Source organism: Sapajus apella, unplaced genomic scaffold (assembly GCF_009761245.1).
Source record: "Sapajus apella isolate SASKATOON/1434 unplaced genomic scaffold, GSC_monkey_1.0 scaffold7, whole genome shotgun sequence".
Classification (NCBI taxonomy): domain Eukaryota; kingdom Metazoa; phylum Chordata; class Mammalia; order Primates; family Cebidae; genus Sapajus; species Sapajus apella.
The window spans coordinates 33,360,639-33,378,457 of NW_022436947.1; the positions used below are offsets into that span (position 1 = coordinate 33,360,639).

The 17,819-nt window shown below is 38.7% G+C and overlaps 1 protein-coding gene across 4 annotated transcripts in view; it reads left to right on the plus strand.

Annotated features, from left to right (window-relative positions):
* COG5 (component of oligomeric golgi complex 5) overlaps window positions 1–17,819 on the plus strand; it is a 367,675-nt gene that overhangs the window by 41,118 nt on the left and 308,738 nt on the right. For all 4 annotated transcript variants that reach the window (XM_032275697.1, XM_032275699.1, XM_032275701.1 and 1 more), the window contains exon 6: window positions 11,097–11,217. In XM_032275697.1, the coding sequence (XP_032131588.1) occupies window positions 11,097–11,217 (121 nt within the window). The remainder of the gene's footprint in view (window positions 1–11,096; window positions 11,218–17,819) is intronic.

The window sequence follows — 17,819 nt, forward strand, 5'->3', positions numbered from 1 at the left end:
TTAGAATCTCAGAGAAATGGTTGCTAGGGATTTTGTGTTCCAGATTATTTATCTAAAAATGCCATTTCTGACAAGGAAGAAACTGATAATGTTTCCAGTGCAAGATATCCATGTTACTGGTGTTCAATCTTATGGATCTGCGGCAACTTCCATTCTTACCTCCTCAGAAGAGAGAATTCGACTGAGGGGCATAAAGCAGAAAAAGAGATAAAAGGACATTTCAGAGCAGGAGTGGAAGTTTATTTAAAAAGGCTTTAGAACAGGAAAGGAAGCATGGAGAGTCTTAAGGGGGCTCTGAGGTCAAGTGCAGTGTTTAACCTTGATCTGCAGACTTTGTAGCCTGGCTCCTTTCCCACTATTCTTCCCTTAGAGTGGGCTGCCCACATGTGCAGTGCCCTCCTTACCCTTAAGAGGTGAGCACACGCAGTGTGTTTAGGAAGTTGTATGCATGCCCGTCTGAGGCTTTCTTCCTTTTTCAGGTGGAGTGCCCCCAGAAGGTTATACTCCACCATTTCGTGTCTTAAAGGAGGTGCCTAGGAAGTTTCTTCTCCCTGCCGTTTGCATTCGGTTAACAGTTTAATGCGCCAGGTGTGGACCATCAAGAAATGGCCTCTCCTCGGCACTGACTGCCAATTTATCACTTTGAGAGAGGCAATGTGATAATTGCTGAACCATCAGCCTACTACATTCCTAGTAAGTGGGTCAGTAGCCCTCTCCTGCCCTCGCTCATGCCTGTTTAACTACCTGCAACAATAACAGTGATTGTTTTTGTTAAGTGCATTGTTGGGAGACAGATAGGAGGGTGACTTTTCAATGTTATTTCTTTTTATCTCTTGAATTTTGAATTTTTTTTTTCTAGAAAGAAAAAGAATTAAAAAAAAAAAAAGGAAAAGAATAAAGGAAAGGAAGAAAGAGGAAGAGGGAGAGAGAACAGGGGTGTTGCTTTATTGCCCAGGCTAGAATGCAGTCTAAAACTGGGTATGCCTGTAATTGTGTTTAATAATAGAGACATAAAAAAAAAAAATGAGGGAAGAAAATAATTAACAAGCAGCCAACCAATATTTCATTTGAACCTGTAAATACGTGTGATGTAGTACTCGTAAGAGTGTATATTTTGTGTATTTAAAGTGGAGAGTTCTATGAATGTTAATTAAGTCTGCTTGTTCCGGATCTGAGTTCAAGTCCTGAATATCGATGTTAACTTTCTGTCTCATTGATCTGTCTAATATTGATGTTGAAGTCTCCCACTATTATTGTGTGGGAGTCCAAGTCTCTTTATAAGTCTTATATATCTGGATATTTCTGTATTGGGTAATCTTTAACTCTTCTTGTTACATTGATCCTTTTGTCTTTATGTAATATCCTTCTTTGCTTCTTTTGATCTTTTGTTGCTTTGAAATCTATTTTATCAGCAAAAATTGCAACTCCTGCTTTCTATTTATTTATTTTTGCTCTCCATTTGGTTGGTGAATTTTTCTCCATCCCTTTGAGTCTTTGTGTATCCTTGCATGTGAGATGTATCTGGATGTAGCATACCAATGGGTCTTGGCTTTTTTTGCTTGTCTGTGTCTTTGGATTGGGGGACTTAGTCGGTTGAAATTTAGAATTAATAACAATATATGTGTGTTTCATGCTGTCATTTAATGTTAGCTGGCTGTTTTGCCCATTAATTGATGCAATTTCTTAATTATGTTGATGTTCTTTATTTTTTGGTATTTTTTAGAAAGGCTGATACTGGTTGTTCCTTTCTATTTGTAGTGATGCTTTCAGAAGCTCTTGTAAAGCAGGCCTGGTGGTGATGAAATCTCTGAGTGCTTGCTTGTTCACAAAGGATTTTATTTTTCCTTCGCTTATGAAGCTTAGTTTGGCTGGATGTAAAATTCTGGGTTGAAAGTTGTTTTCTTTAAGGATGATGAATATTGGCCCCCACTCTCTTCTGTCTTGTAGGGTTTCTGCTGAGAGATCTGCTGTGAGTCTGATGGGCTTCCCTTTACGGGTAACCTGACCTTTCTCTCTGGCTGCCCTCAGTATTTTCTCTTTCATTTCAACCCGGGTGAATCTGACGATTATGTGCCTTGAGGTTGGTCTTCTTGAGGAATATCTTTGTGGTGTTCTCTGTATTTCTTGGAGTTGAATATTGTCCTGCCTTGCTAGGTTAGGAAAGTTTTCCTGAATAATATCCTGAAGAGTATTTTCCAGCTTGGATTGATTCTCTTTGTCACATTCAGGTACACCTATCAAACGTAGATTAGGTCTTTTCACATAGTCCCATATTTCTTGGAGACTTTGCTCGTTCTTTTTTATCCTTTTTTCTCTAATCTTGTCTTTTTGTTTTATTTCATGAAGTTGGCCTTCGACCTCTGATATCTTTTCTTCTGCTTGATCGATTCGGCTGTTAAAACTTGTGCATAGTTCGCGAAGTTCTCGTGTTGTATTTTTCAGCTCCATTAATTCACTTATATTCCTCTCTAAATTGTGTGGTATTGTTAACATTTCGTCAAACCATTTTTCAAAGTTCTTAGTTTCTTTGCATTGGGTTAGAACAAGTTCTTTTAATTCCCAGAAGTTTCTTATCATCCACTTTTTGAAGTCAGCTTCTGCTAATGGAACACAGTCTTTCTCCATCAGGCCTTGTTCTGTTGCTGATGAGGAACTGTGATCCCCTGTAGAGGGAGAGGCATTCTGATTTTGGGTATTCTCAGCCTTTTTGGGCTGGTTTCTTCCCTTCGTTATAAATTTATCCATCTGTGGTCTTTATAATTACTGTCTTTATAGTTGGGTTTCTGAATGGACGTCCAACTTGTTGATTCCCGGCGCTAGAATCTGAGTAACCCACTGCGCCGGCCAAAACAGCGGCCTTAAGATTGATGGTGCTTTTCTAACTGCACCAAGAACCGCCGCTCCAAGGCAGTGGCAAAACCGCCTCACCGGCCTCAAGAGTCGCGGTGGCGACACGTGGGGCTCCTCCGCTGGGAATCTCCTGGTGCGTGAGCAACAAAAATTGATCTGAAAGTGTGGCGTCCTCTCGTTCTCTGCTGTTTCAGTGGGAGCTGCAATCCCGAGCTGCTAGTGATCAGCCATCTTGGATCTCTCTCCTTGAATTTTGAATCATGTACTTGTATTATGTATTCAGAAAATGAATAACACTTAGTTAAAAGATGAAGATGCCCTGATCTTCAGTTTCTAGGGAAAAATTTTCGTTTGGCATTAAAAAAAATTATTAAAGTATTTCAGACTAGTTTCTCTGAAAAGCAGTCAGGTAAATATTTTAATACTTGGTTGCCTTTGACTTGCTTATGTTTGTAAATGTGTGTATGTATGTTTATATTTGAGTATGGTGTATGCATACATATAGCGCATTGTGTATATGCATACACCATACTCAAATATAGTGCATTGTGAGTGCACAGGTGTGGCTGTGTGTGGCTCTGGTGCATGTATTTATTTCACCCATAAAAGAATGGTTGTACTTGGAGACTCAGGGACCCTGGCTTCTCAGAACTTTTAATTCTTATTGCTACCATGTAGGATTTTTCTCCTTAAGCAGGAAGGTGTCCTTGCTTCTCAGCTAGCCTTGGGGCCATTTGAAAATGGTTGTGATACAGCAGGATGGAATGTCTGTCCTTTGTAATCACTACTGAGGCTGAAGATCACTACATGTTATTCAGTTCGTTACCATCTACTACACTCTTCCCCCATGCAAATGCTGTGAACCCAGCTTCTGTAACAAAGTGTCCTAAAATACATGAACCTTTATTCCTTATCTCAGCATTTTGATAGGTAAAGACCCAGTATTAGATCTGAGAAACAAAAGGGAGTAGGAAGTATGTGAAATAGTTTGGTTTTATTGTGTACTTTCTCTTTTATAATTGATTAGTGACTAAAAACCACCAGGCATGGTGGCTCACACCTGTAATCCTAGCACTTTGGGAGTCTGAGGCCAGAGGATCACCTGAGCCCAGTAGTTTGAGAGCAGCCTGGGCAACATGGCAAAACCTCATCTCCACAAAAAATGCAATTAGCCAGGCATGGTGGCATGTGCCTATAGTCCCAGCTACTTGGGAGGCTGAGGTAGAAGGATCGCTTGAGTCCAGAAGGTTGAGTTTGCAGTGAGCTGTGATCATGCCATTGCACTCTAGTCTGGGCAACAGAGCGAGACCCTGTTACCCAGCCCCCCCCCCAAAAAAAAAGAAAAAGAAAAACTTAGAAAAATAATGAAATTGAGAAGAATTTTTTTTTTTAAATATATATTTTATTGCATTTTAGGTTTTGGGGTACATGTGAAGAATTTGAGAGATTGTGGCATAGGTACATACATGGCAATGTGGTTTGCTGCCTTCCTCCCCATCACCTATATCTGGCATTTCGCCCCATGTTATCCCTCCCCAATTTCCCACCCCCCACTGTCCCTCCCATAGTTCCCCCCAACAGACCCCAGTGTGTGATGCTCCCATCCCTGTATCCATGTGTTCTCATTGTTCAACGCCCACCTATGAGTGAGAACATGTGGTGTTTGATTTTCTGTTCTTGTGTCAGTTTGCTGAGAATGATGGTTTCCAGATTCATCCATGTCCCTACAAAGGACACAAACTCATCATTTTTTATGGCGACATAGTATTCCATGGTATATATGTGCCACATTTTCCCTGTCCAGTCTATCATCAATGAGCATTTGTGTTGGTTCCAAGTCTTTGCTATTGTAAACAGTGCCACAATGAACATTCGTGTGCGTGTGTCCTTATAATAGAATGATTTATAATCCTTTGGATACAGTAATGGGATTGCTGGGTCCAATGGAATTTCTATTTCTAGGTCCTTGAGGAATCGCTACACTGTCTTCCACAATGGTTGAACTAATTACACCCCCACCAACAGTGTAAAAGTGTTCCAGGCCAGGCGCGGTGGCTCAAGCCTGTAATCCCAGCACTGTGGGAGGCCGAGGCGGGTGGATCACAAGGTCAAGAGATCGAGACCATCCTGGTCAACGTGGTGAAACCCCGTCTCTACTAAAAATACAAAAAAATTAGCTGGGCATGGTGGTGCATGCCTGTAATCCCAGCTACTCAGGAGGCTGAGGCAGAAGAATTGCCTGAACCTAGGAGGCGGAGGTTGCGGTGAGCCGAGATTGCGCCATTGCACTCCAGCCTGGGTAACATGAGTGAAACTCCATCTCAAAAAAAAAAAAAAAAAAAAAAAAAAGTGTTCCTATTTCTCCGTATCTTCTCCAGCATCTATTGTCTCCAGATTTTTTAATGATCGCCATTGTAACTGGCATGAGATAGTATCTCAATGTAGTTTTGATTTGCATTTCTCTAATGACCAGTGATGATGAGCATTTTTTCATATGTTTCTTGGCCTAATGTATGTCTTCTTTTGTAAAGTGTCGGTTCATGTCCTTCGCCCACTTTTGAATGGGTTTGTTTTTTTCTTCTAAATCTGTTTTAGTTCTTTATAGATTCTGGATATTAGCCCTTTGTCAGATGGGTAGATTGCAAAAAATTTTTTTCCATTCTGTAGGTTGCTGATTCACTCTAATGATTGTTTTGTTTGCTGTGCAGAATCTCTGGAGTTTAATTAGGTCCCATTTGTTTATTTTGGCTTTTGTTGCCAGTGCTTTGGGTGTTTAGTCGTGAAGTCCTTGCCTATTCCTATGTCCTGAATGGTTTTGCCTAGATGTTATTCTAGTTTTTATGGTGTTAGGTCTTATGTTTAAGTTTTTAATCCATCTGGAGTTAATTTTAGTGTAAGGTGTCAGGAAAGGGTCCAGTTTCTGCTTTCTGCACATGGCTAGCCAGTTTTCCCAACACTATTTATTAAACAGGGAATCCTTTCCCCATTGCTTGTTTATGTCAGTTTTGTCAAAGAGTAGATGGTTGTAGATGTGTGGCGTTGCCTCCGAGGCCTCTGTTCTGTTCCATTGGTCTATATCTCTCTTTTGGTTACCAGTACCATGCTGTTTTGATACTGTAGCCTTGTAGTACAGTTTGAAGTCAGGTAGTGTGATGCCGGCAGCTTTGTTCTTTTTGCTTAGAATTGACTTGGGTGTGTGGGCTCTCTTTTGGTTCCATATGAAGTTTAAGCTGTTTTTTTCTGGTTCTGTGAAGAAGGTCACTGGTAGCTTGATGGGGATAGCGTTGAATCTGTAAATTACTTTGGGCAGTATGGCCATTTTCATAGTATTGATTCTTCCTAACCACGAGCATGGAATGTTTCTCCATCTGTTTGTATCTTCTCTTATTTCATTGAGCAGTAGTTTGTAGTTCTCCTTGAAGAGGTCCTTTACACTCTTTGTTAGTTATATTCCTAGGTATTTTATTCTCTTTGTAGCAATTGTGAATGACAGTTCGTTCTTGATATGGCTCTCTTTAAGTCTGTTATTGGTGTATAGGAATGCTTGTGATTTCTGCACATTGATTTTGTATCCTGAGACTGCTGAAGTTGCTTATCAGTTTCAGGAAAGTTTGGCCTGAGACAATGGGGTCTTCTAAATATAGTCATGTCATTCTGCAAATAGAGATAATTTGACTTCCTCCTTTCCTAATTGAATACCCTTTATTTCTTTTTCTTGCCTGATTGCTCTGGCTAGAACTTCCAGTACTATCTTGAGTAGGGGTGGTGAGAAAGGGCATCCTTGTCTAGTGCCAGATTTCAAAGGGAATGCTTCCAGTTTTTGTCCATTCAGTATGATATTAGCTATGGGTTTGTCATAAATAGCTTTTGTTATTTTGAGATACCAAGTTTATTGAGAGTTTTTAGTATAAAGGGCTGTTGAATTTTGTCAAAGGCCTTCTCTGCATCTGTTGAGATAATCATGGTTTTTGTCTTTGGTTCTGTTTATGTGGTGGATTGCATTTATAGACTTGTGTATGTTAAACCAGCCTTGCATCCCCAAGATGAAGCCTACTTGATCATGATGGATAAGCTTTTTGATGTGCTGTTGCAATCAGGTTGCCAGTATTTTATTGAAGATTTTTGCATCTATGTTCATCATGGATATTGGCCTGAAGTTTTCTTTTCTTGTTGAGTCTCTGCTGGGTTTTGGTATCAGAATGATGCTGGTCTCATAAAATGATTTGGGAAGGATTCCCTCTTTTTGGATTGTTTGGAATAGTTTCAGAAGGAATGGTACCAGCTCCTCTTTGTATGTCTGGTAGAATTTGGCTGTGAACCCATCTGGACCTCGGCTTTTTTTGGTTGGTAGGCTATTAATTGCGGCCTCAACTTCAGCCCTTGTTATTGGCCTATTCAGGGTTTTGACTTCTTCCTGGTTTAGGCTTGGGAGGATGCAACTGTCCAGGAATTTATCCATTTCTTCCAGGTTGACTGGTTTATGTGCATAGAGTTGTTTGTAGTAATCTCTGATGGTAGTTTGTATTTCTGTGGAATCGGTGGTGATGTCCCCTTTATCTTTTTTTATTGCATCTATTTGATTATTCTCTCTTTTCTTTTTTGTTGATCTTTTCAAAAAACCAGCTCCTGGTTTTATTGATTTTTTTGAAGGGTTTTTTGTGTCTCTATCTCCTTTAGTTCTGCTCTGATCTTAGTTATTTCTTGTCTTCTGCTAGCTTTTGAGTTTTTTTTATCTTGCTCCTCTAGTTCTTTCAATTTTGATGATAAGTTGTAGATTTTAGATCTTTCCTTGTTTCTCATGTGGACATTTATTGCTACATGTTTTCCTCTACATACTGCTTTAAATGTGTCCCAGAGATTCTGGTGTGTTGTGTCTTCATTCTTGTTGGTTTTGAAGAACGTCTTTATTTCTGCCTTCATTTCATTGTTTATCCAGTCAACATTCAATGTTTGCTTGGTAAACTTCCTCCATTCCTTTATTTTGAGCCTATGTGTATCCTTACATGTGAGATGGGTTTCGTGGATATAGCACACCCATGGGTTTTGGCTTTTTATCCAGTTTGCCCGTCTGTGTCTTTTGATTGGGGCATTTAGCCCATTTACATTTAGGGTTAATATTGTTATGTGTGAATTTGAACCAGCCATTTTGATGCTAGCTGGTTGTTTTGCCTGTTAGTTGGTGTAGTTTCCTCATTGTGTCAATGCTCTTTAGCATTTGGTATGTTTTTGGAGTGGCTGGTACTGGTTGTTCCTTTATATGTTTAGTGCTGCTTTCAGGAGCTCTCGTAAAGCAGGCCTGGTGGTGGTGAAATCTCTGAGTAATTGCTTGTTTGTAAAGGATTTTGTTTCTTCTTCGCTTATGAAACTTAATTTGGCTGGTTATGAAATTCTAGGTTGAAAGTTCTTTTCTTCAAGGATGTTGAATATTGGCCCCCACTCTCTTCTGGCTTTCAGGGTTTCTGCTGAGAGATCTGCTTTGAGTCTGATGAGCTTCCCTTTGTGGATAACCTGACCTTTCTCTCTGGCTGCCCTTTGCGTTTTTTCCTCATTTCAACCCTGGTGAATCTGACGATTATGTGCCTTGGGCTTGCTCTACTTGAGGAATATCTTTGTGGTGTTCTCTGTATTTCCTGGACTTCAATATTGTCCTGCCTTGCTAGATTGGGGAAGTTTTCCTGGATAGTATCCTGAAGAGTGCCTTCCAGCTTGGATTCATTGTCTTCGTCACATTCAGGTACACCTATCAAATGTAGATTATCTCTTTTCACATAATCCCATATTTCTTGGAAGCTTTGTTCATTTCTTTTTACTCTTTTTTCTCTAACCTTGCCTTCTTGTTTTGTTTCATTGAGTTGATCTTTGACCTCTGATATCCTTTCTTCTGCTTGGTCAGTTAGGCCATTGAAACTTGTGTATACTTTGCGAAGTTCTCGTGTTGTGTTTTTCAGCTCCATCAATTCATGTATATTCCTCTCTAAGCTGTTTATTCTTGTTAGCATTTTGTCAAACCGTTCTTCAAAGTTCTTAGTTTGTTTGCATTGGGTTAGAACATGTTCTTTTAGCTCAGAGAAGTTTCTTATTACCTGCCTTCTGAAACCTATTTTTGTCAATTCATCAGACTCATTCTCCATCTAGCCTTCTTCCCTTGCTGGTGAGGAGTTGTGATCCCTTGTAGGAGGAGAGGTGTTCTGCTTTTGGGTGATTTTTTTCCTTTTTGTGCTGGTTTCTTCCCATCTTTGTGGATTTATTTATCTGTGGTCTTTGTAGTTGGTGACTTTCAGATGGGGTCTCTGAATGGACGTCCTATTTGTTGATCATGACATTATTTCTTTCTGTTTCTTTGTTTTCCTTCTAAGAGTTGGGCCCTTCTGCTGGAGGTCCACTCTAGACCCTGCTTGCCAGGGGATCACCTGCAGCGGCTGTAGAACAGGAAGTGTTGCTGCCAGTTTCTTCTTCTGCTATCTTTGTCCCAGAAGGATACCCACCAGATGTCAAGCTGAGTTCTCCTTTTTGAGATGACTCTTTGTATATATGGGTGTCGGGGAGCTGCTTGAGGAAACACTCTGTCCTTTATAGGATCTCAAGTGCTGAGTTGTGAGCTCTGTTCTTCCATTCAGACCTGCTGGGCCAGGTACATTAATGTCTGCTGCTGCAGAACTCATAACTGCCTTTTTTTTCCCAGGTGCTCTGTCCTGGGAAGGTAGGACTTTATAAGTTTCTGTCATGCTGCTGCCTTTTTTCAACGATGCCCTGCCCAGTGAGGAGGCAGCTTATTCACTGTCTGCCAGCAGAGTTGTTGCTGAGCTGCTGTGGGCTCCGCCCAGCTGCCATGTGAACTTTCCTGCAGTCCTGTTTATAGTGGTATAGTTAGAACTGCTTCGGCAGTGGTGGCCCGCCTCGGCAGTGGCAGACGCCCCTCTCCCACAGAGCTGGACCATCCTGGGTTCAGCTGTGCTTGCTGTGAAACTCTCAATCCACAGCGTTTCAGATTGCTGTTCTTTTTGGGGGTGGGACTGGCCGAGCCTGATAACCTGCCCCCCTGCCCCCCCCCCCTTTTTTTTTTTTTTTTTTTTTTTAGTTGAACAGGTGACTCTGTCTCCCAGGCTTTCCAGTCATCAGTTGATACGGCACCCAGATTTGTGTGAGATTTTGTGCGCAGACCCACTGCACCAGCTGAAACAGCCATGCTAGAGACTCGTGGCACTTTGTCTTCCAGGAATCTCCTGGCCTGGCTCCCAGTTTCAGTCCCCTTTTTATCAGTTGAATGGACGACTCTGTCTTCCAGGTGCCCCAGTCGCCAGCTGAAAGGGCTCCCAGACCCATGTGAGTTTTTTGTGCGGATCCACCATGCCGGCTGAAACAGCCACGCTGGAGACCCGTGGTGCTCCTCGGCCTGGGAATCTTCTGGTCTGTGGGCAATAAAAATCTGTCTGGAAATGCCACGACCGCTCACCCTCTGCGCTCTCCCTGAGAGCTGCAGTCCAGAGCTGTTCCTACTCGGTCATCTTGGATCCCTCTGCAAGAGAAGTTTTAAGACTACTCAGGCAGGAATCTAGAAAAGAGAAGCTGGAATTGGAAATAGCAGGAGGCAGTAGTAGGAAGCTAAGCAGCCTAATATAGTGGTTGTCAATTTTGGCTGCACATTGGCACCACCAAGGAATCTTAAAAACATAATTTATGCTTGGTTCCCATCCCTAGAGATGCTGATTTAATTGGTCAGGGCTGTGGCCTGGGCATTAGAACGTTTTGAATTACCCACTTGAATTTGCGGTCAAGACTGAGAACCAATGGTCTAGAGAATAAAACTGGTTTAGAACTGAAAGAATCCTTGGTTCTCACAGTGCCTCAGTTCCAAGTTCTCTCCACTTGAGATAAATTGGAGATTATTGTAAAATGTAAATATAGTACTTCTGTATGTGTTCTCTAGGAGATTTGATGCTTTTTAAGACTTGTGATTATTTAGGTTTGTCATTGGTGGGAAACAAAGCATGAGTGAATCTTTAGCATCTGGAAGGAATGGGCAGATTCATATATAAGCAAAGTGTGAACCACTGTGCTTTTTTTTTTTTTTTTTTTTTAATTTAAGTTTCAGGATACATGTGCAGGATGTGCAGGTTTGTTACATAGGTAAACGTGCCATGGTGATTTGTTGCACCTGTCTCAACCCTCCGTGCTTGTCATTGCTATTTAATAATAGTAATAAATTTTCGTGGATCAACTTATTTAACATTATGTTGTTTACACAGGTTGCCTGTGATTTGCTTCGGAGAATTATTCGTATCTTGAATCTCAGTAAGAGACTCCAAGGACAACTGCAAGGGGGAAGTAGAGAGATAACAAAAGCTGCTCAGAGTCTCAATGAACTTGGTAAGTTTTTTTTTTTTTTTTTTTTTTTTTAATTAAAAAGTTAGTAGAGATTTAAAGAGTTTTTAAGTCACTTGATCGGTTGACTTGTTATCACCACTAGCAAGTAGTGTTAAATTTTTTAAATAATTGGCTGCATACAATATTGTAACCACTCTCAGAATGAGTAAGTACAATTAGTTGATTTCTTTGAAATGCCATTTATTTTAATTATAGTAAAATCGGCCTTTTTTCATATACTTGTCTGTGAATTTTAACACATATATAGGTTCATGTAAGCACCATTACAGTCTTGATACAGAACAATTCCATCACTCCCCCACATTCCCTCATTATCCCTTCATGATGACGCCTACCTGCTTCCACTAATCCTGGCAACCACTGATCTTTTCTCAATCATTGTGGTTTTGTCTTTTTGAGAATGACATATAAATGGAATTACAAAGTATGTAACCTTTTGAGAATGTCTTCTTGTACTCAAAATAATACCTTTGTGATTTATTCAAGTTTTGGGGTGTACTAATAGTTTGTTACTTTGTGTTTGATTGAATACCATTGTATGAGTGTCCTGTAGTTTGTTTATTGATTCACTGATTGAAGGACATTTGTGTTTCCAGTTTTTGGTGATTATGAATATAGCTGCTATGAACATTAATGTACAGATCTTTATGTGAAGTTAAATTTTCTTTTTTCTAGGAAATATTCTAGAGAAACGATGCTTTTAAGATGACAAATCCCGTGTTGATACTATGCCTAGCAGATTTTAAAAAATTATTTATTTGTTCATTCTTTCCTCAAACATTTATTACAGGACCTCGACAGTCAAGCATTTAATGTCCATGGTTTTGACTGTTAACCAGCTGCCAAGTCCATAATGCAGCACATCGTAATTTTTCAGGCAAAATTTTGAATAGCTAGTGAGTGCACATAGAACTGCCCAATGCTGTGTTGTAATGAGGCTTGGTGGTTTTCTTTTCACTGGGTACCTAATAGTTTTTCTGAGTGGATGTATGTAGTGGTATTTGTACTTTACAGGTTCAGAAGTCTTTGATTATATCCATTTCAGATAGTAAGAGTCTGCTTACTTTTGGGTTGTGCTTTGAAAGCAGTTATGCTAAAATAGTATCTGAGAAATGTGCATTACATGTTCTTTCTGAATTTTCCTGTCTTTGATTTTTCTATTATATAGTCATACTTATTCCATATTTTTTAAATTAATCAAGGAAATCTATCCTTCACAAATAAGGCTTTGACAGCATTACAGTTATATACTGCTCAAATACAGGTTTTGCTTAGGAAAATAATTGGAAATGTCTCTAACTTGTGATTTAGTATGCTTAGAATATGTTATATAAGAAGTTAAACTTTTGAGCTGAATATGGTGGCTGGTTCCTGAAGGCCCAGTTACTTGGGAGGCGAAGGCAGGCAGTATTGCTTGAGGCCAGGAGTTTGAGACCAGCCTGGATGAACAGAACAGATCTCCTCTCATTCTAAAAAAAAAAATAAAAATTGAGAAGTAAAGAAAGTTAAAACAAAATAAAAGTTTAGCATTGTAGCATGTGCCTGCTGTCCCAGGTACTTGGGAAACTGAGATGGGAGGATCACTTGAGCCCACAAGTTAGAGGCTGCAGTGAGCTGTGATTGCACCAGTGTTCTCCAGCCTGAGTGAGAGAGCAAGATCTTGTCTCATAAAAAAAAAAAAAGTTAACTTTTTAAACAGTGAGTGATGCTTGTGTGTTGTTTTCGCGGTATGATCTAAACATAGAAGTGTGAAAATTCAAGTATCAGCTACTGTTTTGCTGTATCACATTTAATATCTGTGTACCAACAATAGTTTGTGGGATTATGGAATCATTAAACCCTGATGCATATTACTACAAGGCTTATTAAGTATGTTTCTCATCACTGACATGCCTTTCAGTATTAAAAGATTGCTAAATTTTGATTGGATTATGATTATCATTTCTTCTGTAATAGATGCTGTAATACAAATGGTGATTCTTTAAAAAAAAAAAGGCACAATTACGGAACATAATGTTCTGAGTTGGTATAATGCAGAGTGTAAAACCATTATCCTTCCAGTGTGTTGTTGGCTTTACCTAAAGTTTTTATAAAGATTGTTAAAAAGTTTTTGAGAAACTATAGTTTATGGTGGAATGATCTCAAAGTGGATTGAAGTAATCTAATTTTTTAAAGCTTTGTAGTGATATGCGATTTAATATTTGCAAAGATACCATGCCTTTTTCATTCACCACTGTAGTTCAGTCTTGACTGGTCCTGGTATTTATAACTAATAAGGAGAAACCAAGGAAAAATAAATTACTATATGTGAAATTAATTCGTGAATAAAAGTAATAATTTTGCATTAACTATTATATATACTAAATGACACTTCTACAATTGGAACATCTCTAAAATTGTCAGTGTCTTTGTCAGTATGGTTCTGTTTTTCATTAGAAAGAATAAAATGATGAAGAATAGCAGTGTTTATACCACAGACCCTTGAAATTAACTTAAAAGCAATCTTTCAAATCTGAAAGGTTTTGAGGCTTGATTTGGGATGCCCACATGAAATACATTGTCATCTGGAAATTAAGTATATTCTGTGAGACTAGGGTATGGAGTGACTACTAGTGGATACAGATTTCTTTTTAGGGTGATAAAAATGTTCTAGAATTAGTTAGTGGTGATTGTTGTGCCACTTTGTCAGTGTACTAAAAACCACTGCATTGTATACTTTGAAAGAAAGAGTTTTATGTTATAGAAATTTGAAATTCATCCGTGTTGTGTGTATTAATACCTTTGCATTTTTATTATGGACTAGTATTCCATTGGTATATCACAGTTGCTTTATCCATTCACGTGCTGATGAACATTTGGGTTATTCCTAATTTTTTAATACTATAAATTGAGCTGCTATGAACATTTATGTACAAGTCTTTGCATGAACATATCCTTTCATTTCTCTTGGATAAATACCTAGGATTGGAATGTCTAGATCATATAGTAGGTATATGTTTAGCTTTTAAGAAGTTGCTAGCATATTTTTCAAAGTAGTTGTAATGTTTACATTCCTACCAGTAGTATTTGAAAGTTCTACTTCCCCCTACAACCTTGCCAACACATGTTACAGTCAGTCTTCTTAATTTTAGTCACTCTAATAGGTATATTGTGGTATCTCGTTTTGAGTTTTCAAAGAAAGCTACTGTAACTAATAAAAGAGTTGAGGAAGATTTCAGTATACTAGATAAACATACAAAAAATTAATTGTATTTCTGTATACTCTATTAGCAACAATCAATTGGAAATTGAAATTCAGAAATACCACTTATAACAGCATAAAAATAACGACAGACTTAGGGATAAATCTAAAAAAAGATGTGCAAAACCTGTAAACTACAAAATATTGTTGAGAACAAAGAAGATCTAAATCAACCAACCAATTTTGTTCATTAATTAGAAGACTTAATATTGTTTATTAAGATGTACACTCTTCCCAACTTGATCTATGAATTTAACTCATTTTCAGTTTAAATTCCAGGAGGCTTTCAGAAATTGACAGGCTGATTAAAAAATTCATATGGAAATTCAGAAGATCTAGAATAGCCAGAATAACTTTCAAGAGAAAACAGAGTTGGAAGAATAACCCTGCCTGATTTGAAGACTTTATATTATAAAGACTCCTTTTAGTAATCAAGACATAAAGATCAATGGAACAGAGATCCCAGAAATAGACCCACATATATATGAACAACTGATTTTTGGCACATTTAGTAGAGAAAAAATAGTCTTTTCAACAGATGGTGTAGGAACAATTGAATTTCAATATGCAAAACAGTGAACTTGTATCCATACTTGACTTTATATAAAAATACTAACTCAGAATGAATTCATGTCCTAAATGTAAAACCTGAAACCACAGAAGCTAAAGGAGGAGACAGAAGATTTTTTTATTTTTATTTTTTTCTTTTCTTTTAAAAAAAATTTTAAATTTTACTTTTTAAGCTCTGGGATATGTGTACAGAAGGTGTGGGTTTGTTACATAGGTATACATGTGCCATCGTGGTTTCCTGCACCTATCAACCTGTCATCTAGGTTTTCTTCCTTTTTTTTTTTTTGAGATGGAGTCTTATCCTCATTGCCCAGGTTGGAGTGCAATGGCATGATCTCCACTCACTGCGATCTCCGCTCACCGCAACCTCTGCCTCCCGGGTTCAAGCGATTCTCCTGCCTCAGCCTCTCAAGTAGCTGGGATTACAGGCATGTGCCACCATGCCCAACTAGTTTTGTATTTTTAGTAGAGATGGGGTTTCTCTTTGTTAGTCAGGCTAGTCTTGAACTGACCTCAGGTGATCTGCCTGTCTTGGCCTCCCAAAGTGCTGGGATTACAGGTCTGAGCCAACACATCCAGCCTAAGTTTTAAGCCTCACATGTTTTAGGTATTTGTCCTAATGCTCTCCCTCCTTTTGCTCCCCGGCCTCCAGCAGTCCCTGATGTGTGTTCCCCTCCCTGTGTCCAAGTGTTCTCATTGTTCAGCTCCCAGTTATAAGTGAGAACATGCAGTGTTTGGTTTTCTGTTCCTGTGCTAGTTTGCTGAGGATGATGGCTTCCAGCTTCATCCATGTACCCACAAAGGACATGAACTCATTCTTTTTTATGGCTGCATAGTATTCCATGGTCTATATGTACCACATTTTCTTTACTTAATCTGTCATTGATGGGCATTTGGGTTGGTTCCATGTCTTTGCTATTGTACATACTGCTGCAGTAAACATACATGTGCATGTGTCTTTACAGTAGAATGATTTATATTCCTTTGGGTATATCCCCAGTAATGGGATTGTTAGGTCAAACAGTATTTCTGGTTCTAAATACTTGAGGAATCACCACACTTTCTTCCCCAACTGTTGAACTAATTTACATTCCCATCAGCATTGTTGAAGCGTTCCTATTTCTACACAGCCTTGCCAGTATCTATTGTTTCTTGACTTTTTAATAATCATTATTCTGATCGACATGAGATGGTATCTCATTATGGTTTTGATTTGCATTTCTTTAATGATCAGTGATGTTGAGCTGTTTTTAATGTTTGTGGCTGCATAAATGTCTTCTTTTGAGAAGTGTCTATTCATATCCTTTGCCCACTTTTTGATTTTTTGTTTGTATGTTTTCCTTGTAAATTTGTGTAAGTTCCTTGTAGATTCTGGATATTAGAATTTTGTCAGATGGGTAGATTGCGTAAATTTTCTCCCATCCTGTAGGTTGCCTGTTTACTCTGATGATAGTTTCTTTTGCTATGCAGAAGCAATTTAGTTTAAATCGATCCCATTTGTCAGTTTTGGCTTTTGTTGCAATTGCTTTTGGCATTTTCATCATGAAATCTTTGCCCATGCCTGTGTCCTGAATGGTATTGCCTAGATTTTCTTCTAGGGTTTTTATGGTTTTGGGTTTTACATTTAAGTCTTTAATCAATCTTGAGTTAGTTTTAATATAAGGTGTAAGGAAGGGGTCCAGTTTCAATTTTCTGCATATGGCTAGCCAGTTTTTTCAGCACCATTGGCTAAGTAGGGAATCCTTTCCCCATTGCTTGTTTTTGTCCGGTTTGTTGAATATCAGATGGTTGTAGATGTATGGTGTTATTTCTGAGGTATTTGTTCTGTTCCATTGATCTGTATATCTGTTTTGGTACCAGTACCATGGTGTTTTGGTTACTATAGCCTTGTGGTATAGTTTGAAGTCAGTGTGATGCCTCCAGCTTTGTTCATTTTGCTTAGGTTTGTCTTGGATATACAGGCTCCTTTTTGGTTCCATTTGAAATTTAAAGTAGGTTTTTCTAATTCTGTGAAGAATGTCAATGGTAGTTTGATAGGAATAGCATTGAATCTATAAATTACTTTGGACAGTAAGGCGATTTTCACAACATTGATTCTTCCTATCTGTGAGGATAGAATGTTTTCCCATTTGTTTGTGTCCTCTCTTATTTCCTTGAGCAGTGGTTTCTAGTTCTCATTGAAGAGGTCTTTCATTTCACTTATTAGCTGTATTCCTAGGTATATTATTCTCTTATAGCAATTGTGAATGGGAGTTCATTCATGATTTGGCTCTCTTCTTGTCTGTTGTTGGTGTATAGGAATGCTTGTGATTTTTGCACATTGATTTTGCATTCTGAGACTTGGCTGAAGTTGCTTATCAGCTTAAAGAGTTTTTGGGCTGAGATGATGGGGTTTTCTAAATATACATGCCATCTGCAGAGACAGTTTTATTTCCTCTCTTCCTTTTCGAATACGTGTCATTTCTTTCTCGTGTCTTATAGCCCTGGCCAGAACTTCCAATACTATTGGAAGTTGAATGGGAGTGGTAGGAGAGGGCATTCTTGTCTTGTGCCTGTTTTCAAAGGGAATGCTTCCAGCTTTTGCCCATTCAGTACTATATTGGCTATGGGATTGTCATAAATAGCTCTGATTATTTTGAGATAAGTTCCATCAATACCTAGTTTATTGAGAGTTTTTAACATGAGGGGATGTTGAATTTTATCAGAGACCTTTTGTACATCTACTGTGGTAATCGTGGTTTTTGTCACTGGTTCTGTTTATGTAATGGATTAC